General features: G+C 41.9%; 1 protein-coding gene across 3 annotated transcripts in view; it reads left to right on the plus strand.

Moving 5' to 3' along the window:
- SPMAP2L (sperm microtubule associated protein 2 like) overlaps nucleotides 1-11,517 on the plus strand; it is a 48,256-nt gene extending 36,739 nt beyond the window's left edge. For all 3 annotated transcript variants that reach the window (XM_077848132.1, XM_077848130.1, XM_077848131.1), the window contains 4 exons: nucleotides 1,318-1,432; nucleotides 4,384-4,515; nucleotides 6,626-6,801; nucleotides 8,280-11,517. In XM_077848132.1, coding sequence (XP_077704258.1) covers nucleotides 1,318-1,432; nucleotides 4,384-4,515; nucleotides 6,626-6,801; nucleotides 8,280-8,394 — 538 coding nt within the window. In that variant the 3' untranslated portion in view covers nucleotides 8,395-11,517. The remainder of the gene's footprint in view (nucleotides 1-1,317; nucleotides 1,433-4,383; nucleotides 4,516-6,625; nucleotides 6,802-8,279) is intronic.
- The last annotated feature ends 13,243 nt before the right edge of the window (nucleotides 11,518-24,760 follow it).

Below are 24,760 nucleotides of genomic sequence, written 5' to 3' on the forward strand. Positions count from 1 at the left end.
TCAGTATGGGGTTTCTCTTCAGGATGATGAAAACATTCTGAATTTAGATAGTGACAGTAGCTATACAACCTTGTGAATATGCCAAAACCCCTGAATTGTACACTTTAAAATTATATACATTAATTCTGTGGTTAGTTGTGTATCTATTGTATTTTACTTAAAATTTTTATTTATTTATTTTACAGAGAGAGAGAGCACAAGCAGGGGGACAGTAGGCAGAGGGAGAAGGAGAAGCAGGCTCCCCCTGGAGCAGAGATCCTGACATGGAGCTTAATCCTGGGGATCATGACCTGAGCTAAAGGCAGATGCTTAACCAACTGAGCCATGCAGGCACCCCAATTGTGTAACAATTTTTAAAAACTAACAGACTACCCTTAGAGGGTAATCATATATTTATTTGTGAAATCTTTTTTTTCATATTAGGTTTGTAGGTTTGTTGTTTGATAGGTTTTTGTACCAGGAAAGGAATATGTGGGGAACAGCCTATGAAAATTGGCCAAATTGCTGGGAGTTATGACCAGCACGATCTCAAACTGCATTGCAGAGGAAACTGGCTATCACAGAGGGGTCCTTGGTAGTGACTGGAATTTTTATCTCAGAGATTTCATATAAGGTTTAGGTAGGAAGTGAAGTGCTAGCTAGCTAGCTAGTTATCTATCTATCTATCTATCTATTTAAGATTTTATTTATTTATTCATGAGAGACACAGAGAGAAAGAGAGGCAGAGAGACACAGGCAGAGGGAGAAGCAGGCTTCATGCAGGGAGCCCGACATGGCACTCAATCCGGGGTCTCCAGGATCTTGCCCTGGACTGAAGGCCGCCTTCAGCGCTAAACTGCTGAGCCACTCAGGCTGCCCATGAAGTGCTTTTTAAACTGCAAATCTCAGCCTGTCAGTGGATCGTGAAATTGATTCTAGTTTTTTTTTTTTTTTTTTTTTAATGAAATCAAATGGAATTTTAAAAATCAGAATGCCTTGCTCAGGGCATGTTTCTTTTTTTTTTTTTTTTTTTTGACAGGAAACCTCAGGGCATGTTTCATGATAATTTTGTTTCAGACAACATACACACACACACACACACACACACTCACAGATTTACATATACTGTATCACAATATAACTTCTTACCATGAATCATAGTAAAAAATTTTTTTGGAAATACCAATCTGGTAGAAAAAACACTAATGATTATGGGAAAAGAGTTTTCTAAGATAGGAAGAAATATACATAATTGATCAGAGATTGAATATAACAATGAAAAAATGTGGTTCTTTTTCCTCCAATAATTATAATATTTCATGTTCTATTTGCATATAGGTCCTACAGTGAGTACTTATCAAGAGATGCTCTTCAAAGTTCTGATCCTTCTCCCCGGATATTACAACTCTCAATAGCCAAAGCCACAAATCCAAACTATGTTCCTCCAAAAAGGGTAAGTGGTTCTATGTGAAAGAAACAGTTCCTGATTGATTTTGTAGCAACATGTTTATAAGTGTAACATACTTTCCTTTTATTTCTGGGTGTATTTTCCTTTTTCTCCCTATTTATTTTCCCCTTTCATCAAATGAACTTTTTTGACTACCTCCTCTATGCCTACTGTGTCACCTAGGATTTGATCAGAGAAGCAGAACAACAATGTAGAATTAGACCTTAAGCAATTATGGAAGCTGATAGAGAAGTCCATGGAAGGCTGTTTTGGCAGTTGGAACTCGGGTCTGGTTATAAATCTAGAAGCAATGAGAGATAGTAAGGGTAGGTCAGCAGTTACCTGGAAGGTATCTACTTCAGGGAAACGTATTACAGGTTCTTCAGGCAAGAGAACTCTAACCTCCTCAAGCAGGAGGTTGTTTTTTTTTCATTTATTTTTTTAAAATTTCTTTTCATTTCATTTACCAACATATGGTATAATACCCAGTACTCATCATATCACATGCTCTCCTGTTAAGAGCTCCCATCACCCAGCTAGGTTATCCTCCCTTGCTTCCCCTTCAGCAACTCTCAGTTTGTTTCCCAGAGTTAAGAGTCTCTCAAGGTTTGTCTTCCTCTCTGATTTTTCCCCATTCAGTTCCCCCTCCTTCCCTTATGGTCCTTTTCACTATTTCTTATATTCTACATATGTGTAAAACCGTATGATAATTGTCATTCTTTGATTGATTTATTTCACTTAGCATTATACCTTCCAGTTCCACCCACGTCGATGTGAATGGTAGGTACTCATCCTTTCTGATGGCTGAGTAATATTCCATTGTGTGTGTGTGTGTGTGTGTGTGTGTGTGTGTGTGTGTGTATGTATCACATCTTTATCCATTCATCTGTTGAAGGACATCTCAGCTCCTTCCACAGTTTGGCTATTGTGGACATTGCTGCTATGAACATTGGGGTGCAGGTGCCCCTTTGTTTTACTATATCTGTATCTTTGGGATAAATACCCAGTAGTGCAATTCCTGGGTCGTATGATAACTTTATTTTTAACTTCTTGAGGAACCTCCATATTGTTTTCCAAAATGGCTATACCAGCTTGCATTACCACCAACAGTTTAAGAGGGTTCGGGAAGGGCTGATTATATTGGTAAGGAAGGCTCAGCAGTATTTAAGGGTTTAAAGTCCCCAGCTTTGTTTGAATCTGCGCATATATCCCCATTCCAATTTTCAAGGTCCTATTCCTTCCCAATCATTGTTCTAACTTTAAAATTGCTCTAATTAACAAATTTGGTAATTCCATTTGCACTGTAATTTACCCATGAACAGAATTAGATTGTGAATTTGGTTTTCAGAATATTCAGCACTATAACCATAGAATATAAGGATTTATTTTAGGGACATTACAGAAAACTTTCTGGTCCCTTCCTTACTCAGATACTAAGGTGGAAATTTAAAGGCCTGAGCCAGTCATTTCTTAACTCACTTTCTCTAGTGCACTTAGAAAAAAACAACTAATCCCATTATACCTCTTTATTTCACTAAAATAATTTCTGGCAGCAGCTGCTTGGTCACCCAAAGTCTTGCTTTCTGTTTTGCCACTGCATATTATGGACTACCAGTAGTGTTTTTCTTTTTAGTTACTGCCAATAGGATCATTAATACCTTTAAATCCAATTGGCTCAGAAAACAAATTCCAGGTAATCTAGAACCAATACAGAGAATCAATTCTTAAAGTGGCAATTTGGTTATCTGTTGCTTCATACCAAAGCAACAGATACCTCAAACTTAGTATTATAAAACAACAAACATTTCATTATACTCAAGCATTTAAGAGTTAGAACTCTCAGCTGAGATATCTCTAATTACTTGTCTGTCTGAAATGGTAGGGGGTTGAAAGTTCCTTCACACCTTAGTGAGCCAGAGCTGCTGTAACAAAATGCCTGAGACTGGGTGGCTTGAAAGACATTTATTCTTCACAATTCTGGAGACTGAGAAGTCCAAGATCAGGGTACCACCAGACTCTTTTCTTGATGAAGGTTCTCCTCCTTCATCTTGCAGACAGCCATCGTCTTGCTGTGTGCTCACATGCCTTCTTCTTTGGGTGTGCACAGAGGAGTTCTTATCTCTCTTCTTATAAGGGCATCAATCCCACTATGAGGGTTCTACCCTCAAGACCTCATCTAAACCTACCTCCCAAAGGCCCCACCTCCTGATATTATCACATTGAGGGTTAGGACTTCAACAGATGAATTTGAGGGGGACATAAATAGTCTATCCATAACAACATCTGTATGTGGTACCTTGGCTGATATGACCTAAAGGCTAGACTCATTTGGGAATATTCACAGAAGCACCTTCATGGGATTTGGAACATACCTCATGTATTCCTTTTCTGCCCACAGTTAAAACCTTATTTTGTTTCCAATTATTGACTATATTCCCTCTCGAAGTCTTGTGGTAAGTTTTGAGTTTGAATACTAGTAATTTAAATAGAAGTCCATGTAATTTGAACACACTTCCATAATTAAGATAGTAAGGAATGACTTGGGGGATTAGGACAGCATTGTCTATGGAGAATGTGGTTCTTTCTGTCTTTCTTCTTCTTGGCTTTGATTTCTTTTTCTTATCTGTTCCAGTTAGAAGAGAACCACGTGGATTCATTTTAGGTATGGGATCTGTGATAACATGAGTCCCAGTTTCCAAAGGGCCAAACTAGTTAAGAACAAAGCAGAGCTCTCCCCTTTATAGTGTTCTCATGTTCCTCCCCATCTTTAGTTTAACAGTTAGAGAAAGATGGAAATTGATCCTTTCGGCCATGATCATGGGTTACTGAAGATTCTCATTCTTTCTGCTTGATTTGCTGAGAAGTCTGGTCCAGAGGTCAGACAGTTCTTCATAATCTTGATGGAGATGATGTTTATTATTTGATATTACAGATACTATTTTATTTTTCTCCCCTAGATTGAAACGAAGATTTCAGTTTCTGCCCTGACTGCTGTTGCAACTCCAAGAATTGTAGACCTTGCTCATCCAAGGATCAAGATAGAGGGTCTGTGCTTTGAAAGAGAAAGAAGTGAACTGCCCATCCGTCCTGTAAGCCACCATTGCCTTGGCATCCTTCACTTCACTTTCTAGTTGTTCCTAGGGTGCTATTTTGCTACTATAGGGCACAGGTCAAAGTCACTGGGAAAGATAATCTTGGAAGAGTGGTCAGTGGCATGAAGGAAGACCTAGATATGTAGAGAGACTGGGGATAGAAGGCGAAGAATATGGGCTTTGGAATCAGTAAGAGCTGGGTTCAAATTCCAGCCTTACCAGTAGCTCTGTGATGTTGTGAATGTTCCTGCCTATTTATTTATTCAAGTATTTGAATGCCCACTGTGTGCCAGATACCATTTCCAGTAAACAAGATGAAGACAAAAAATAAGTAAACAGATAAGATCATGTTAGGTAGTAATAAGTGCTATGAAGAAAATAAAAAAGGAAATGATTGACTATGGGTGAGGGTGGAGAATAAGCTACATTGTATATAGTAGTCAGGGAAAACCTCTCTAAGGAAGGGATATTTGGTATGAAATCTGAGTGACAAGAGGAATTAGCTAAGAGAGATCCTGAGAAAAGAAGTCTTAAAGAAGAGATGGCCTTGAAGTTGGGTGGAACAAGGTGAACAAAGAGATGATAAAGTTAACAGTTCCCACTTAGAGGACTGTTGTGATTTGAAATAATAGATAAGACTTTGGTGCTCAGCACAGAGCCTGGCAAATTCTGTGGCTTCCCTCTCTCTTCCTCCTTGACATTCCCTTCCATTCATTGTAGTGCTCAATCCCAGCTGGGTTTTCAATAAATATTTAATGACCATGTTGCCAAGGAGGCTGAATAAATTTTACCCTGTTTCTAAAAACTGAGGATATGATATGGAATTCTGTTAGGAAAGAAAACTAGTCTGGGAATCACAACCCCTCAGGAGAGCATTTTGAGTTTGCTAAAATGACTTGCCTTGTGACCTGTGGACAAATCACTTTATTTTCCGGGTTTTTTTTTTTTTTTTTTTTGTATATAAAATGGGGATTAGTTACCTTTCTTTAGTTGCTAGAATTGTTTGGGAATTTATAAAAAATCTTTTAAAAAAGTGATACCACTGCAGAAAATCGTACTCTTAGAACCCAAAACAGGTCTATACCAGTGCAAAATAGTACTTTCAGGGCTACCGAGGGGTGTTTATTATCCATTGTGGTTCTTTTGAGTGAGAATTTAAGAGAGAGAACAGGAGCTATATGTCATCCTTCCAGTTTTACCAACAAAGGCAACCTGGCAGATGCGATTTTCAAAGTAAGACCAGGGGAAGTTGATCAGTCAATCAACATATGTTCAGCACCAGTTGTGCACTTATTCTAGCTTTTGGCAAACATGTACTTCTTTCAAGAAGTTCGTATTCTAATGGGGAGAAGCAGACAATAAACACACCAACAAAGAGATAAGTGAGCAAAGTGAGGTGTTGGTAAGTGCTAAAAGAAGATTAAATAAGTAGGGGGGTTATTAGAAAGAATGATGTATCTTGGATGGTGAGGGATGATGTCCTTGAGAATGTGATATTTGACTCTAGAGACTTGAATGATGAAGAGGCAGCCATGACAAGGTTGAGGAAAGAGGATTTCAAGCAGAAATAGCAGGTAAAAATGTCCCAAGGTGGAAAGAGCTGGGCCAGAAGGACCTTATGTAGCAAGGATCATCGTGATCAAGGTGAGGAAGGGAGGGAGATGAGGTCAGAGGAATAGGATAGCAGTCAGATCATGTAGCGCCTTCTAGGCCATAGTAAGGAGTCTAAATGTTATTCATAGCAAAATGGGAAAACCTCTAGAAGGTTTTAAACTCCAAGAGTGATATAATCTGACTTGGACTTCAGAAAGTACATACCTCATAGGGTTATTATGATGATTAGGTGGGAATAATTTAGGTGCCCCACTTAGAACACTGTCTGGCTCATGGAATACACTCATTAAAATACTCATTCTCTCCTCCAGTAATTGGTATATGAAGGCTAGATTGTACAGAGCAAAAATGGAAGCAGAGAGACCAGTGAGGGGTCTGCTGCAGTAATCCAGAAGAGGATCCATGTTCCATAGTGATTCAATTAGGCCATAGTTGTAGAGAGGGAGATGTGAAAATTGGGATATATTTTTGCATCTTTTTGTTTCCACTATAGATATCCCACGCTGCCTTGCTATGCAAACCTAGCCCTCGAATAATAGCTCTAGCTAAGGCCAAGCCTCTTCATCAAGATTATCTACCTATCCGTGATGCCCACTGGCCAGTATCTTATGCTGCTATCCATTGCAAAATATCTCCTAGAATTCAAGAACTAGCTAATCCAAATACAAGGTATGTCAATTTATGGCTAAGATTGGGGCAGGAAAGCTAGGGGTGCTAGGGAGAGGGAAAAATTAACCTAGTAAGACCAATGAAAAGAATTATAGAAATACAAGAAATTTTCAAAAACATCTCATTTGTAACATTACTTGTAATAAATCTATGGACTTAACACAAATATAAGGCAGCAGTTAAAGGGTTAGTGGACTAGTTTTGAAACTTAGATCTAGGAAACAACCTTGTAAGGATGGATATAGGATTATTTAACATATTGTAAAGTGAAACAAATATGTAAGAGCATAAAACCTGTTCTAGTTTATGTAAGAAAATAGATAGGTGCCATATATTTGCTTGCACGTGCCTATAATATTTCAGAAGACTATGCAAGAAGGTAGTAACAATGCTTACTTTTGGAGGCCTGAGGGAACTGGAATGGGAAGAAGATTTATTTTTTTTCTAAATATGCTTTTGTATTTTTCCATGTTTTTGCATCATGTACATGCATTATCTATTTGAAATAAATAATACATTCAACAAAGAAGAAATGGCCTCTAATTCCTGTTTACTTTTTAGAATATTTCTTAACCTGCCTGAACACCAGATCATTTTGTTTCCTTCTTGAGATAATGCCTAATCCCCCTTTTTAAGCATCATTAGGAAAACCTAGGAGAGGGGATCCCTGGGTGGCACAGCGGTTTGGCGCCTGCCTTTGGCCCAGGGCGCGATCCTGGAGACCCAGGATCGAATCCCACATCGGGCTCCCGGTGCATGGAGCCTGCTTCTCCCTCTGCCTGTGTCTCTGCCTCTCTCTCTCTCTGTGTGACTATCATAAATAAATAAAATAATTTAAAAAAAATTAAAAGTAGGTTTACTTAAAAAAAAAAAAAGGAAAACCTAGGAGAGACCTGGAAAAGTCATAGAAATCTTCAGCTCAGGGAACAGGGAAATATGTTCATTTTTATATAATAAAATATTTTTAAATGTTTATGATGTGTTTGCCTTTAAAAGAAAGTTCAACAGCAGTGAACTGAAGCTCATTCTCTGTTCATTGACAAAGGAAAGGGAAAAAGTAAGATCAAGTACTCAGGGTCTACACCAGTGGCAAAGTTATTATTTGGTGGTAAGATGCTAAGAGTGGAAACTTCAAAATTTTGATTTAAGTCCCCCAGAGGACTACTGGGTGTGTTTTAACATTGCCAAATTATTGAAAAAATTTTCCAGAATTAACTTTCAGTGGAAAGAGCAAAGGTTTTGGAATCTGATGGATACACAAATCTGGATTTGACTACAGGTCATTTTTATAACTTCTCTGAGCCTTCATGTCCTTATCTGTACAGTGGGAGACATAACGTCTGTTTCATGGGGGGCTTATGAAAAACCAACACAGAATAATATCCTACAGCCTAACACAGAGTGGATGGTTGAGAAAAATGTTAGTTCCATTTTCTGTTCATCTGTTTTCAGGTCGCATTCTTTTCTCCCCATTTCAGGTCTCCTGTGCATATTGTATACTACGATCCAGATGTCTTTAAAGTCAAGCCAGCTGCTTTGAAAACACAGTGTACTCCAAGGATCCAAGAATTGGCAGAACCTATTGTGCGTTAAAAACAGAAAGCCACATCAGTCAGACTCTAGTTATGTATCTAGAAAACATTAGGTGACTTAGTTCCCTATACTGGTCCCATCACTCTGTATTCCCCTATCTCTCCAAAACCCGTATGAGGCCCCCAGGAAACACCAGTTCCTGCTATTACCTGTAGTCATGTCCTTAGCAAGGTTTGGGGACTCGAGCATGTAATAAAATGAAACTGAGGGGGCCTGACTTTTCCTTACTATCTCTCCCCATGAGCATCGAGACCATCTCATTGCTCTGACTGACCTGAAGAAACACTCTTCCTTATGTTTGCTGGGCTTCTTTTTCTTTTCCTGGAGAGATCTATATTCCCCAGCAGCTGGTCTCTGCTCAGTCCCTGCTCTAATAAGTCCTGAGAATTGAAGTAATTCTTTGTGTTACTTTTCCAACCCCCCCTCCCTAACTGAGAAATAACATCGAAATGGTGAAGCCTTTTGGGATAACTTGAAATGCTTTTTATAATCTTTAGATTAAATTTAGAGAACAGGTTACTTTAAATAATCACCTCTGCACCAATCTCTGTCCCTTCACTCACATTGGGTCATTTATCATGAGTGACAGAAAAAGTGAGGCATTTGGTAAGCATTATAATTCTCTGTCAAATTGCATCTGCTCAGAGTTTTTCAAATTTAGTTGTTTTATTCTCTCCACGGATCAGTATTTTACAAATGAAACTTTTATGACATATCTAGATTTACATGAAAATGAACTTATCTGAAAGCCAGTTTTACAGATGGATAAGTTCTATCTCCAATGCTTTGTATTAAGGAGATAATTAGTGTTATGGAGAGGCAATATTATATAGTAGTTTTGAGCCTGTGTTTTGGCATCAGGCAGACCTGGCTTAGTCTCCCTCATGGATCATTTGCCAGGTATGTGATTTTGAACAAATTTTCTCACCCTCCCCTCCTCCACCCTGTGACTGTTTCTTTACGTGTAAAATGGGTTCCTGCTGTGTTATTATAAAGATTAAATAAAATTCCAGGGGTACCTGGGTGGCTCAGTGAGTTAGGCATCCACTTGTGATTTCGACTGAGGTCATGATCTCAGGGTTGAGATGGAGTTGGAAGTCCCTCTCTGTACTCAGTGGGGAGTCTGTTTCGGATTCTCTCTCTGCCCCTCCCCCCCTCTAGAAATAAATAAATCCTTAAAAAAATAAAATTGTGTAATAAAGTATGAATTAGAAAAATTTGTTTAAAAATGTAGTTCCTGGGGATCCCTGGGTGGCTCAGCGGTTTAGTGCCTGCCTTTGGCCTAGGGTGTGATCCTGGAGTCCCGGGATTGAGTCCCACATCAGGCTCCCTGCATGAAGCCTGCTTCTCCCTCTGCCTGTGTCTCTGCCTCTCTCTCTCTCTGTGTCTCTCATAAATAAATAAATAAATAAATAAATAAATAAATAAATAAATAAATAAATAAATAAAATCTTTTTAAAAAATGTAGTTCCTTTGCTTCTAAGGAGGGTGTAGCATAGTTCATATCAATGAGAAAATAAAGATCTTTATGGCTTGATTCATACATTAAATGAATGTTTGTTGAGTGTTTTTGCTTTGCCAGGCACTGTGCCAGGCATCGGAGATAATCATACTAACCCAAACAGATATGGGCTGTGCTCTCATGGACTATTCAGCCAATGGAAGAGATGGATGTAATTCAAACTTTCACAAATAAATATAAAATTACAACGGTGGCAAAGTGCCATGACAGAGAGGTTAAAGTGCTATGAAATAACAGTATAGAGAATTTTGACTCCCTTGGGAAGGCAAAGGAAGACTTATTTAATGAAGGGACTATTGGGCTAGAATCTAAAAATGGAGTAGGGGGCAGCCCGGGGGGCTCAGCAGTTTAGCACTGCCTTCAGCCCAGGGCGTGATCCTGGAGACCCAGTATTGAGTCCCACGTCGGGCTCCCTGCATGGAGCCTGCTTCTCCCTCTGCCTGTGCCTCTGCCTCTCTCTCTGTATCTCTCATGATTGAGTAGTTAAAATCTTAAAAATAAATAAATAAAATAAAAACTGAGTAGGGTTAACTAACCAAATGGATGGAAAGTCAGTCCAGGTAGTGGGAACATGTGTTTAGTGAACATTGGTTGATTTGAGGGCCATCTTGCATCCATTTCCCCTCCTTCTTATAAGAACTCCTAATTTTCTTTTTGAGAATTACTTGGTCTTTCTTACTTAGAGCTTGATTGGTATTTTTTTTTAAAGATTTTATTTACTGATTTGAGAGAGAGAGAGTCCACACAAGGAGTGGGTAAAAAGCAGAGGGAGAGGGAGAAGCAGACTCCCCACTGAGCAGGGAGCCCAATACAGGACTCCATCCCATGGACCCTGAGATCATAATCTGAGCAGAAGGCAGACACTTAACCAACTGAGTGACCTAAGTGCCCCTGGGGCTTTGGATCTTATGCAGAGTGGTGCAGGAGGTTGGAGGTATAGTTGGAGCCAATATTGCTAAGCAGTTGTGCCCTGATGGGACTTCATTTTTCACCTCGCCACCTGTATCCCTGGAGCTACTCTAGCCCTTCACCTATTCCTTTGACTCAGGAGCTGCCCACAGCCTTCTAGTAAATCCTATGGCTCCTATGGCAGGTGGACAGATGTGTTGGGGACTGAAAAAAAAAAAAAAGTTTGGCTCAAAAAGAGAGGTAAAAAGGGGTTACATGATGCAAGAGGAAGCAGAAGGATGGGAGCCAGACCATACAGGGCCCTGGAGGTCATGTTGAAGACTTTAGTCTTTATCCTAAAACCCATGAAAGTTGTCAGAGTAATTTAAGGATAGGGATAATGTAATCAGGATTGCCTTTTGAAAAAAATGTCCTTGACAAATAAATTGGGGAGGAGACAATAGAAGTAGATAAACTAGGTTAGGAGGCTATTTAATAGATCAGACACAAGATGAAAATAGTTTTGTGGTACCATAGTGCAAATAGAAAGAAGTGACAAGGGGCCCTTGAGTGATCCCAGGGTCCTGGGATTGAGTCCTGCATTGGACTCCCCACAGGGAGCCTGCGTCTCCCTCTGCCTATGTCTCTGCCCCTCTCTCTGTGTCTCTCACAGAGAACAAATAAAATCTTAAAAAAAAAAAAAAAGTGGCAAACTTGAGAGAGATTTGAGGAAGTGAATTTTTATAAAATTTGTTGATGGGTTGGATGTGGTGTGGGAAAGAGGGAAGCATTTAAGATAATTCCTGGATTTCTAAATTAAGAAATAAGAAGAGTCTGACTATAAAAATGGACAATGGCCTGGCCATATATGATGACAGAACTCTGACTCACAACCTTTACAATGACTGCCAGGTCAGGAATCTAAACCATAACCTCTGTAGCAATTAGCCCAGAAGGGTTAGGATCTGGTCAGTGGTCCTTACTGGTACCTATTTTTGCCCCCACTTCCAAGTCAGGGCCAGCCAGAGAAAGCCAAATATACTCCCTAAGCCAGTCACACAGTATGCCCTATTTCTAGTTAGCACATCTCCAACTGCCCCGTGCCAGCAGTCTTTTTTTTTTTTTTTTTTTTTTTGCCAGCAGTCTTTAATCAGAGCATACCCAAAGCTTCCTCCATGTCTGCTCTAAAGATTTAACACTCCTCTGCCTTTGAGTCTCTGCCAACCGCAAGTAATGATGGCTGACTCACAATAGAAGCTCTAAATAAATAGCCTGGTGTGTCCTCATTTGGGTAATCTTTATTTCCACAATTTATCCCTTCACTGGAGAGGACCAGAAGAGGAGAGTAGAGCAGCATGTGTTCTGTTCTGGACACTTAGATTAGAGGATACCTTTGAGATAGCTCAAAGGAGATGCCAGGTGCAGGGCTATATTATGACGTGCATGGCTCCTAGGCACTTTTGCCTTTCTGGGTTCTTCCTTAAAATAATATTAAAAATTACATTTTATGACTGCTTTGGTATAAAGATGGACATATTAATATCATGTATTAAAATATTTTTAACTAAAATTTGATTTTCCCTTCTCATTTAAAACTACAGCATTTTTGTGAGCTCCTAAAAATACAATGAGCTGTAGGCATTGGGCCTACCTACGTTGTCCAGTAAGACAGCTGGCCCTGTTCAGGTAGGTAATCCATATATGGATCTGTGTTGCTGCGAGTAGACCTGTCTGCTGAAGATTAACACTTGCAAGTCATCTCTGTCAGGTGTGATTAAAACCCAGGGGTGGGGCGTGAGAGAAGAGGGACCAAGAAGGTGTGAAAACCGACTTGATATTTGCTGATATTAAGGGATTGCTATTAATTACACTTAGGAGGGTATTGGTATGAGGGTTTTGCTTTCAAAAGCAGCTCTTTTAGAGGTGCGTGCTGAAATACTTGTGTATTGTGGGGTATTTGGAGTTTGCTTTGAAATAATCCCAACAAGGGAGTGGATGCGAGTGTGAGTTGATGGTTGAAACTAAGTGATAGGAACATAGGGTTCATTATAGTATTCTCATTTCTATTTGATGTGCCTCAAGCTTTCCATAATAAAGTGCAAAGTGGAAGGGGAACAGAGATGGACAGTTACAGGTCTCAGCAAAGGCTGGGGAGCAGGATGCTGGACAATGCAAAGCTTCCCCAACACAGTACTTTCAGTCAGGTCTGCTTTGTTTCCAAAGGTTCAGTGTACATGAGAGACACCTAACCCTGGGAAACGAACAGAGGGTGGTAGTGGGGGAGGTGGGCGAGGGGTTGGGGTGGCTGGGTGATGGGCATTGGGGGGGCACTGGATGGGATGAGCACTGGGTGTTATGCTATATGTTGGCAAATTGAACTTCAATAAAAAAAATATACAAAAAAAAGGAGACTCTTAATCACAGGAAACAAACTGAGGGTCGCCGGAGGGGAGGTGATGGGGGGAATGGGGCCACTGGGGGATGGGCATGAAGGAGGGCATGGGATGTGACGAGCACTGGGTGTCATATAAGACTGACGAATCACCGACTTCTACCTCTGAAACTAATAATACACTATATGTTAATTAACTGAATTTAAATAAAAATTAAAAACAAAACAAAACAAGCAAACCCACAAAGGTTCCGTGTAAAGGCTGTTTAAAGGGGGAAATCAATGCAACTTGTCTGTATCCCACATCCAGGCACAGTGTGGAGAAATAGCATGAACAAAATGGTGAGTTAATTTATAATTTGGTGGCAGTAGGACTGTGGGCTTACAACCCACGAGGAATAAGGTAATATAAGACAAACTGGTACTCTCACCCAAATCCAGGGGAATGGGAGGGACTCAGGACTTTCACCACACTAAGGGTACCATAGGGTTTTCAAGTTAGTTCTCTTTGAATGTTCAAAGGTCAGCATGCTTCTGTTGACCTCTGGGTTACAAAGGCTTGACGCTTGAGACGTGCGTAAGTGGGGAGGAGAAAAAAAACTAAGTGGGAAGAAATTAAAGACTTGTTCGTTAACCTGGACTTGGTTGAAGGAAGGAAAATGGTGACATAAATGTTAAATTTCTTCCAGCAGTCAGGGAGAGAGGGGGTGGAGGAGGCCCAGGAAGGAGGCTTCACCAAATAGTAGCTATGCAACCTGGTACAAATTATTTAGCTTTTCCTTGACAAGGGGCTAATAGTGTTTACTGTTGGGATTTGAAAGTTTCCAATAAATTACACCCTTCCCTTCCCTCCCTTAGTTCAGAAACCATTGAGAAACCCAGGCAGATGGAGTTCAAAATAATTCATTTACCAAGGATAAAGCCATTTGGAGATGATTTTGGTAAACCAAATGGCTTTGCTAATATACCCCTTCTTCTGAATTGAATTGAAAACCCTCCACAGGGTAACCCTGTCCCCCAGAACCAGACAGAATGTACCATGCCTATGGCTCTGAGGTCTCAAGAAGGAAGAAATGCACTCCTTCTCCTAGATTCACACAGGTAGGAGGAAATAGGGCTGGGTGAGGGCAGAAGCAGGGGGAGTTCTTTTCTGGAGAATTTTGCCTCCACATGGAAGCAGGAGCACTGGGAAAGAAATGTTCATCTGTAACACCCACCTCATTGGGTTCTTGTGAAGTACTGATCCAGTACATAGGAAATGCGTTTTGTTTTCTTAACCATTATTAATGGATTTTTTTCTTTTTTTTAAAGATTTTATTTATGCATGAGAGACACACAGAGAGAGGCAGAGACGTAGGCAGAGGGAGAAGTAGGCTCCCTGAGGGGAGCCGGATGTGGGACTCGATCCGGGGACCTGGGATCATGACCTGAGCCAAAGGCAGATGCTCAATCACTGAGCCACCCCGGTGCCCCTTAGTAGCGGGTATTAAGAAGCTTCTCCTGTCTTCCTGGATAGTGCAGTGAAACGCAGTCCTCTTGAGAGGTGGAGGCTGCTTCCCCTCCCCTGGAGTCCGGGCTGGCCTGTGACTTGCTTAGAGCCAGCAAATGAGGCAGAGGTGACATGGTAGGACTTCCAAGCCCAGGCCTCCAGAAGTCTTGTGACTTCCCACACCTGCCATCTTGGACGCTGCCCTGGGACTGCCTGGGAAGAAACCCAGCCTCCCTGAGAGACCCGCCGGGGAGCCTCAGCCCTGTCAGGCCTCGCCTCTGGGCCTCCTCCCGCTCACCCTCTGCTGAGTGCACCCACGTGAGGCAGCCAGGGGGCCCAGCGGGAGAACTGCTCGGCAAATCTACAGAAAAAAAAAAGGTTATTGTTTTAAAACAACTATGTTTTGGGTCGGTTTGTTATTCAGCAATGGTTAACTGAAGCAGGTAATAAGCTGTTGGAGCATCAGACTGGCGCCAAGGGGGTGGGGAGGGCCAAGGGGTTCGCACTGCAGCTGGCTGATTGCCCCAGGTTCGGGAGCATGTCCTTGCTCTTGTTTATGCTAATGCGCAGGCAGACGTTTCTCCCTCAGATGTTCTGAGCCTCTTGATCAACTTGTGTGATGACCTGCAACCCACAGCGGACCTGAGCTTGGGTGCCCCGCAGTTGGCCGGGAGGAACCTGTGTGAACTGAGGCAGAGCCGTGTGTTGGTTGCTGACGTAATCCCACCTTACTTAATTCCCCACTTCTCCGTCAGGAGGGTTTTGCCTCCCAAGACCTAGCTGAGGAGGTCCTGGCCCATGGCCTCCCTCAGCAGCAGAGACATACCACAGGCAGTGAGGAGACAGATGGAGCCTGAGGATACATGTTCTTTCCTGATTTGCGCTGGTTTTTCTTTTCCTTGTGGGTGGAGCTGCCAGATGGGAAACTCCTCCACCCCAAAGTTATTTTATTCAGAGAGCTAGTAAGTGGTGGGTCCAGGGTTTAAATCCTGCCATTCTTCTTCCAGAAAGTACACTCCCAACCAACAAGTCTATACTTCGTCCCTGTGTACTGGAAATCATACGATACAGTCACTGATTCCTTCTCCACCAGTCAGTGGTCAACCATGTGGTAAAGATCCCAAAGAAGCCAGAACTCAAAATGACCGCGTAGCAGCACGCATCTGCGGCTCTCTGGCCCTCTGTTGCCAAGGTGCGGCCTGCTAGAACTTCCAGGAAGTTGAGCATCCTGGGCTGGATTGCAAGACAGGGCAGGCATAAGACTGGGGACGGAGAATGGTGGTTGTGTGAAGTAAGGGAGCAGAAAGAAGTCAAGCGGGGAGCAAAGTCACCCCAGGATACCAGGGACACAATGGTGGCAGTCAGGCAGCCACTCTGAGTAAAGGGTCAGAGTGGCTGTGGCTCAGGGCAGGCGGACATCAAGGCAAAGCAATAATGGACCCCAGTTATTTGTGGAACGATTTAAGCAGGTGGGGGTGCCTCAGGGTTTAGAGAGTATAAAAGCACCACAGTCCCGGCTCCAGCAAGCTTAAAGCACAGCCTCACTCAGGAAGTCATTTTGAGTTCTGGCTTCTTTGGGATCTTTACCACATGGTTGACCACTGGTGGAGAAAGAATCAGTGACTGTATCATATGATTTCAAATACACAGGGAGGAAGTATAGACTTGTGGCTGGGAGTGTACTTTCCGGAAGAAGAATGGCAGGATTTATAAACCCTGGACCCACCCCTTACTAGCTCTGTGTCTTTGGATAAAATAACTAACCTCCCTGGGTCTCAATTTCCTCACTTGTAAAATGGGGGTAAGGATTAGTACAGTCAAATATTTCCACCCAAAGCACCACCAGAGAGCTTGTGAACAAAGCAAAGCTGAATTTATAGCTTACGTAAGATAAGGGAGATCGCTGCCTTCATAGAATGTTAGCAGCATCTAGTAAGGAAAGGGCGGCGATGAGGTATTCATGAGTTTTGGGATCCATTAGGATTGGGCAATGGATCAATAGACCCATGCAAGGCAAGAATTTCTGAAAGAGCCTTTGAGAATTGATGAGACTAGTGGAATACTTTCAGGTCAATAACAAAGTTATTTGCAACTTCATCGTTTTAGGCAAGAGTTTCCTAAAGCTATATTATTGAAGGTAGCAGCATAGTAAAAGCCATGTTAATGTACAAACTAAACTGTGTTGGGATATAGGCACACCTCAGAGATATTGTCGCTTTGGTTCTGGACCCCCCCCCCAAATAAAGTGAATATTGCAATAAAAAGAGACAATTTTTTTTTAGTTTCCCAGTACACATAAAAGTTAGGTTTATACCAAACTGTATCTATTAACTGTGCAATAGCATTTATGTCTAAAAATCACTGTATCTATTTTTTTTTAAGATTTTATTTATTTCCTTGAGAGCAAGAGAGAGAGCATGAGTGGGGTGGTGGGGGAGAGTCAGAGGCAGAGGGAGAAGCAGACTCCCTGCTGAGCAGGGAGCCCAACAGCAACTTGGGGCTTGATCCCAGGACCCTGGGATCATGACCTGAGCCAAAGGCAGCCTAACGGACTGAGCCGCCCAAGCACTCCTACACTGTACATATCTTTTTTTTTTTTAAGATTTTATTTATTTATTTATTCATTCATTCATTCATTCATTCATTCATGAGAGACACAGAGAGAGAGAGGCAGAGACACAGGCAGAGGGAGAAGCAGGCTCCATGCATGGAGCCCGATGTGGGACTCGATCCCAGGACCAGGGATCACCACTTGAGCCAAAGGCAGACGCTCAGCCATTGAACCACCCAGGTGCCCCATCTGCTCGGGTCTTGATCCGAGGGTTGTGAGTTCAACTCCCACATTGGGTTCCATGTGGATGTGGAGCCTACTTAAAAAACAAAACAAAACAAAACTTTATTAAAAATTATTGCTAAAAAATATTAAGCATCTTCTCAGCTTTCAGTGAGTTACAATCTTTCTGCTGTGGAGGTTTTGCCTTAATGTTGAGTGCTACTGACTGATGGGGGTTTGGGTTGCTGAAGTTTGGGGTGGCTGTGGCAATTGCTTAAAATAAGAAAATGATGAAGTTGCTACATCAATTGCCTTCCTTTTACAAATGATTTATCTGTAGCACATGATGCTGTTTGATAGCATTTTACTCATAGTAGAACTTCTCTCAACATTGGAATCAATCCTCTCAAACCCTGCTGCTGCTTTCTAAGTTTATGTAATATCCTAAATCCTTTACTGTCATTTCAACAGTCTTCACAGTATCTTCACCAAGAGAAGATTCCCTCTCAAGATACCACTTTCTTTGTTCATTCATGAGAAGCAACCCCTCATCTGTTCATGTTTTGTCATGAGATTGCAGCAATTCAGTCCCATCTTAGGCCCCACTTCTCATTCTAGTTCTCTTGTTATTCCCACCACATCTGCAGTTATTTCCTCCACTGAAGTCTTGAACCCCTCAAAGCCCTCCATGAAGGTCAGAATCAACTTCTTCCAAACTCCTACTCAGGTTGATATTTGGACCTCTGCCCATGAATCACAAATGTTCTTAATGGCATCTAGAATGGAGAATCCTTTCCAGAGGTTTTCAATTTGCCTAGATCCATCAGATGAATCACTATCTGTGACTGCTATAGCCTTATGAAATGCATTTCTTCAGCAATAAGACTTGAAATAAGACTCACAATGACTCCTAGATCCATGGGCTCACGAATGGATGTTGTGTTAGCAGGCATGAAAACAACATTAATCTCATTGTCCATCTTCATCAGAGCTCTTGGGTGACCAGATGTATTGTCAATAAGCAGTAATATTTTCAAAGGAATCTCTTTTTCTGATCATTAGGTCTCAACAGGGGGCTTAAATATTCAGTAAACCATGTTGGAAACAGGTGTGCTGTCATCCAAGCTTTGCTGTTCCATTTATAGAGCACAGGCCAAGTTGATTTAGTATAATTCTTTTTATTTTTTAAAGATTTTATTTATTCATGAGAGACAGAGAGAGAGGCAGGGACACAGGCAGAGGGAGAAGCAGGTTCCCTGCAGGGAACCTGACACAGTACCAGATCCCAGGACCCTGGGATCACGACCCAAGCCAAAGGCAGATGCTCAACCATTGAGCCACCCAGGCATCCCAATTCAGTATAATTCTTAAAGGCCCTAGAACTTTTGAAATGGTAAGTGAGCATTGGCTTCAATTTAAAGCTATCAGCTACATCAGCCCCCAACAAAAGCCAGTTCTTTGAAGCTTTGAAGCCAGGCATTGACTTCTCCTCTTTGACTAGTAAATCCTAGATAACATCTTCTTCCAATATAAGGTTGTTTCATCTACATCAATAATCTGTTGTTTATTCTAGCCACCTTCATTCACTCTCTTAGCTGGATCTTCTAGGTAACTAGCTACAGTTTCTATATCAGCACTTGCTGCTTCACCTTGAACTTTTTATTATACAAACAGCTTATTTATTTCTTTAAGATTTTTATTTATTTGAGACAGAGAGAGTGAAAGACAGCACAAGCAAGGTGAAGGGCAGTGGGAGAAGCAGACTCCTGACTGAGCAGGGAGCCTGATGTGGGGCTCCATCCAAGGACCCTGGGATCATGACCCAAGTTGAAGGCAGATGATTAACTGAGCGCTACCCAGGGTCCCTAAAAACTGCTTCTTTCTTTAAACTTCACGAATCAACCTCTACTACCTTCAAATTTTTCTTCTGTGGCTTCTTCACCTCTCTCAGGCTTCACAGAATTGACAAGAGTCAGGGCCACACTCTGGATTAGGCTTTGGTTTAAGGGAATGTTGTGGTCGGTTTGATCTTCTGTCCAGACCACTCACACTTTCTCCATACCAGCAATAAGGCTATTTTGCTTTCTTGTCAGTTGTGTGTTCACTGGAGTAACATTTTAATTCCCTTCAAGAACTTTTTCTTTGCAAAAAAAAAACAAAAAAAAACAAAAAACTTTTTCTTTGCATTCACAACTTGACTGGTGAAAGAGGCCTAACTTTTGGCCTATTGACTTTCCACACACAGTCCTTACTAAGCTTAATCATTCCTAGCTTTTGATTTAAAGTGAGAGATACGTGACTCTTCTTTCTCTTGAATGCTTCAAAGCCATTATAGGGTTGTTAATAGACCTAATTTCATTATTGTTGTGTCTCAGGGAATAAGGAGGCCTGAGGGGAGGGAGAGAAACTGGGGAATGGCTGGTAGGTAGAACAGTCAGGACACACCAACATTTTTGGTTAAGTTTGCCATCCTATGTATATGGGCGTGGTTCATGGTGCCTGGGGCAATTATAATAGTGACATCAAAGATAATTGATCACAAATCTTCCATAGCAAATTTAATAATAATGAAAAAGTTTGAAATATTGTGAATATTAATAAAATGTGACACAGAGACACAAAGTGAGCAAGTGTTGTTGGAAAAATGGCACCAATAGACTTGCTCAGGTTTGCCACAAACCTTCAACTGATGAAAAACAATATTTGCAAAGCTCAGTAAAGTGAAGCTCAATAAAAGGAGGTATGCCTGTATATGGGAAAATTCTACTTTCCACTCAATTTTTCTGAAAACCTAAAACTGCCCGCCAAATTACAGTGTATTAACTAAAGATAAAAAGCAAATGGGTGGAAGAGGAGGTTGCCGCATGGTAGGTACATTCTTGGGGAAATCTTGAATCATCCAACACAAATCAGGCTAAAACATGCTTTTGGTTCTTCATTTACTTTGCATAAAGGTGCATTGTTTATTTTGCAAGGGCATAAAAGAACAAAATGAGAGCAATAGAATGTCTCGCACCTGTTGCCAAAATAAGCTTTCTCATTAGGTTGACAATCACGAACATTAATCAATCTACTTTGGTGAAGTCAATCTCAGCCTTATAGGAAAGGTTCCAAATCTCCCTCAGTGTATTCAGTAAATAAAGGCTGTATCTTAGTGATTCTTATTAAAGGATTCACCACATCAACAAGCATACTTGAAGGTGTTAACAAAGTGCTTTATTGTTACTATCTCATTGATCAGCAATCCCTCATTTAACTTCATCATCAGAACACACAGCTTTTGCTCAGGAGGGAACCAGCTCCTTAACGCCCTCTCTGCTGTGGAAGTTTGGTAATTGAGGAGAATTCAAACTCTGTTCTCCATGGCCAAGACTCTAATCTCCCCTAGCCCTGGGACCAGTCACACAGCCTTCTCCCTCAGGCCACTCACCTCCTTCTCTGCCTTGAATCAAGGACATAAACTCAGGTCTGTGTAAAATATGCTTTTCTTCTCTGTAACTCAGTTTGCTTTCTCACCTTGAGCCTTGTTCCACTGAGCTGATGGAAAAAACAGCCTCACATCTTTCTGGGTTTCCAGGAGCCTCCCCAGTGCCAAGATGTTGAGTGGTGTGGCTTGAGGGTGGGGTGGGGACGGTCCTCTGGGCTTGGTCCACACAGCTACTGCCAAGACTTGTCATCCCTTCTCCATATGTTCCCTGTAGGTCCTCCAGCTTTCTGCTGCTTTTCTGATGTGACGGGGATAAAGGAGTCTCCGGCAGGGCTGCCTTTGATCCTGCCTGCCTGGACACAGCCATTTTCTCTGGGATTTTCTTTCCTTAGTAGTAACTATTTTGCAAAGCCAGACACAGGTCCTTTCTGCTTTCTTGTCAGTTGTGTGGAATCCATGAACTCTTATTTTTGCCCCTTTACTCCCACCTACAAAGAAACCTTTCCAGTCTGGGGATGACACAGACTCTCTTTAATCTCCCCCACAATGCCCCACCCCAAGGATTCCCTAAGGGCTTAATCTTTTGGAAGGAGGAGCAACATTACTTTCAAACTGTTTTGTCTTTTCTCCCTTGCTACACATCCTTCCCCCTAGGCAGTAAGTCTGGAGCCTACCAGGATGGAAGGAATAGAATGAGCCCTACAGAGAGGAAAAGGAAGAAATATTATTTGGCTACATATTTAATTTGTATGTAGGTCTTACTTCCCCTAGTATATTTTAAGTGACCTGATGGTATGAATTGTTTTCTTGTATCCTCCACAATATCTGTGGAGAGAGAAGTTGTGTGCTCTGACAACCTCTGGTCATTCTTCCTTATTAAGCCTGGCCTGTTTTGAGGAATGTTCTGGAGCTATCCTATAGGGTCGTGACAGTCACATCCCTGATGTTAAATCACAAGACTTCCCTTCTCTATTGTTGCCAACAATTATATTTTTGGTCACCTTTGGAGATATTGGTTATATCTGAACACAGTTCACCAGAATGAATGGAATTTTAAAACTTTTTTATCAAGTGGGAAAGTTTTGGTCCAAATTATTAAATAGATGGGAATATAAATCATCATATTACTATTACTGTGTGTGGGATGGGGAGGGAAGAGGCACAAGAAGAGACTTAATATATTGAGTCTCCTACCCCAAAAATGCCACTCAAAAAAAATTTTTTTAAAGATTTTACTTATTCATGAGAGACACACAGAGAGAAAGAGGCAGAGACACAGTTAGAGGGAGAAGCAGGCTCCATGCAAGGAGCCTGACATGGGACTCCATCCTTGGTCTTCAGGATCACACCCTGGGCTAAAGACAGCGCTAAACCACTGAACCACCCCGGCTGCCCGACTCAAAATTTTCACATTGTATGCTCCTTTAAGCTGAGGTGTCAAAGACCTATCTTAAAATGTAAACGTGCTACTTGGTGATGGTCTTAGATGACCTTGGTAGTTACTCAGCAGAGCACAAACCCTGAAGGGTGGCCTGACAGTGTAAGGCAAGTTCTTTTATAAGACATAAGACAGGTAAGTTTTGATGGAAAAGGGTGAAAATTGGAAAAGGCAAAGGCCATTGTCTCCCATGGGTGATTGGAATTAGAAATGACATATGAAAGCAGCTCGAAACCAGGACTAAAGTTCATAATTTTGTTCAGGACACATAGGCCCGATTTCTACGGCAAGGTGGTTGTATGAGCCTATCAATTTGCTTTTATGTGAGTTGTCCAATGACAGCTTTTTTCATTCTCCACTCTACCCAGTAGGGGTATTTAGCTCCCCGGGCTGGGTGGCCGGAGTCCCAGGGCCTCAGGTGGGTGGCTCACCACTGGAAGGTGCCATGCTGACTGAGAAGGGAGAATGAACTTTGCTCTGGCTGCCCAGCCTTTCACCAGTTCTCTCCGGCTTCCACCAGACAGGGCTGAGGGTATTGACCTAGCCCCCTGCAGGCCTAAGCCTTGTCAAGGCCATTAACTCTTTCATTCTAAACCTTCTATACCTCTAGTGTTCCCTCCCTAAAGAAGGGTCCATACTGCCACAGCTAGATCACAAGCTATTTTGAAGTCGAGCCTTCTGTTGTGTGCTGAAAATGGAGAACTGGGTACTTGGAGCCATCACCTTCCCCTCTCCAATTCCCATTGAAGTGACTCTGGGGTGATTCTCTGATCCCTAAAGCAGCTGAAAAGCAGCTAAGAAGGCTCTGCTGGGACATCTCACAATGAGGTGAGCTTACACACTTCTGGCTTTGCACCTCTCAAAAGCAAGGAAGGCAAAGACCCCCTACTGAAACCCCTGCCTGACCCTGAAGCTGAGTTCAATTCTAAGCTGCCTACAGACTCAGGGGGCGATTGTACTGTATATGAGGCTGGAGTACACGGCCCCTGGGACTCTGCTACCGTGCTGGATCCCCGGCCATCTATCTAGTGAAGCAGGTCCAGGGGTATTCATTCCTGCACCCCCATTTCCAGCCCTGCATCTGCCACCTCAGAACCACTCAGTCAATGTTTACTGTCATGAAATGAAAGTGCATTTAGTCCACATTTCTAGAACCTGATTCTACTTTACCAGGCTTTTTAACATCCCCAAATAATTCTCTGGCTCTTAAAAAGATCAATTAATTCTATTACTTGACTCAAAAGATTCAAATTCTTTGCCTCTGCTTTTCTTATTGCTCTCCACTCCTCCCGAGCAGTAAGGAGTTCAAGGTACAAAGGAGTAGAAAGTGAAGGGAAAGGCCCCTTCTTAATTGCAGACCAGACACTCATGTGCTTTTATGGAATAAGTATTTTGTACCAGGACTGGACAACATAGCGGATTCCTTATGAGAGAAGATGAAAGGAATGACAGTTGGCCAGGACAGGAATGCCAAAGGTTCTCTCTTCCCTCTGGCCAGCAGCTAAGCTCCTTGGAGCAAAACAACCCTCTGTCTGGGATTTGTGTTAGATGTGACCCTGCCATGGCTTTTCCCCCAGACAGTGTAAGGCAAGTTCTTTTATTATTATGCTTGTTTAGACTCAGCTAAATCCATGCACAAGACCCCTTAGGTTGCTGCTACTGTTTTGGAATTTTCTGGGCTTTGAAGACAGTCTATGGCCTACTTATGAATTACAGAATCTCAAATTCTTGGTAAAGTTTTCAGCCACTAACCCCCACAGCTCCCAATTGTTGGTGCAAATACAATGACTTAATTTAAGTAGAAGTGGATTATATAAACCTGTAGGAGATTCCAAATGATTGCTATTTGACCTTGTGGTATATATGTGGCAGCCCTATTTTCTCTCTTTCCTTTCTTTCCTTCCTTCGTTCTTATTTAACTTTTTTTTAAAGATTTATTTATTTATTTATGATAGACATAGAGAGAAAGAAAGAGAGGCAGAGACACAGGCAGAGGGAGAAGCAGGCTCCATGCCGGGAGCCCGACATGGTACTCGATCCCGGGACTCCAGGATCGCACCCTGGGCCAAAGGCAGGCGCTAAACCACTGAGCCACCCAGGGGTCCCCTTATTTAACTTTTTAAAAAAGATTTTATTTATTTTTTTGAGAGAGAGTGAGAGAAAGCACACAAGCAGGAGGAGTGGCAGGCAGAGGGAGAAAGAGAAGCAGGCTCCCCGCTCAGCAAGGAGCCAAATGTGGGGCTCAAACCCAGGATACTGGGATCATGACTGTGCTGAAGGCAGATTCTCAACTGACTGAGCCATGCAGGTGCACCTCTTTTTTCTTTTTTAAAATTTTTATTTATTCATTTGAGACAGAGAGAGAGAGAGAGAGAAAGAGTTCAAGGGGAAGGAGCAGAGGGAAAGGAGCAAACAGACTCCATGTTGAGCACAGAAC

Source organism: Canis aureus, chromosome 14 (genome assembly GCF_053574225.1).
Source record: "Canis aureus isolate CA01 chromosome 14, VMU_Caureus_v.1.0, whole genome shotgun sequence".
NCBI lineage: Eukaryota > Metazoa > Chordata > Mammalia > Carnivora > Canidae > Canis > Canis aureus.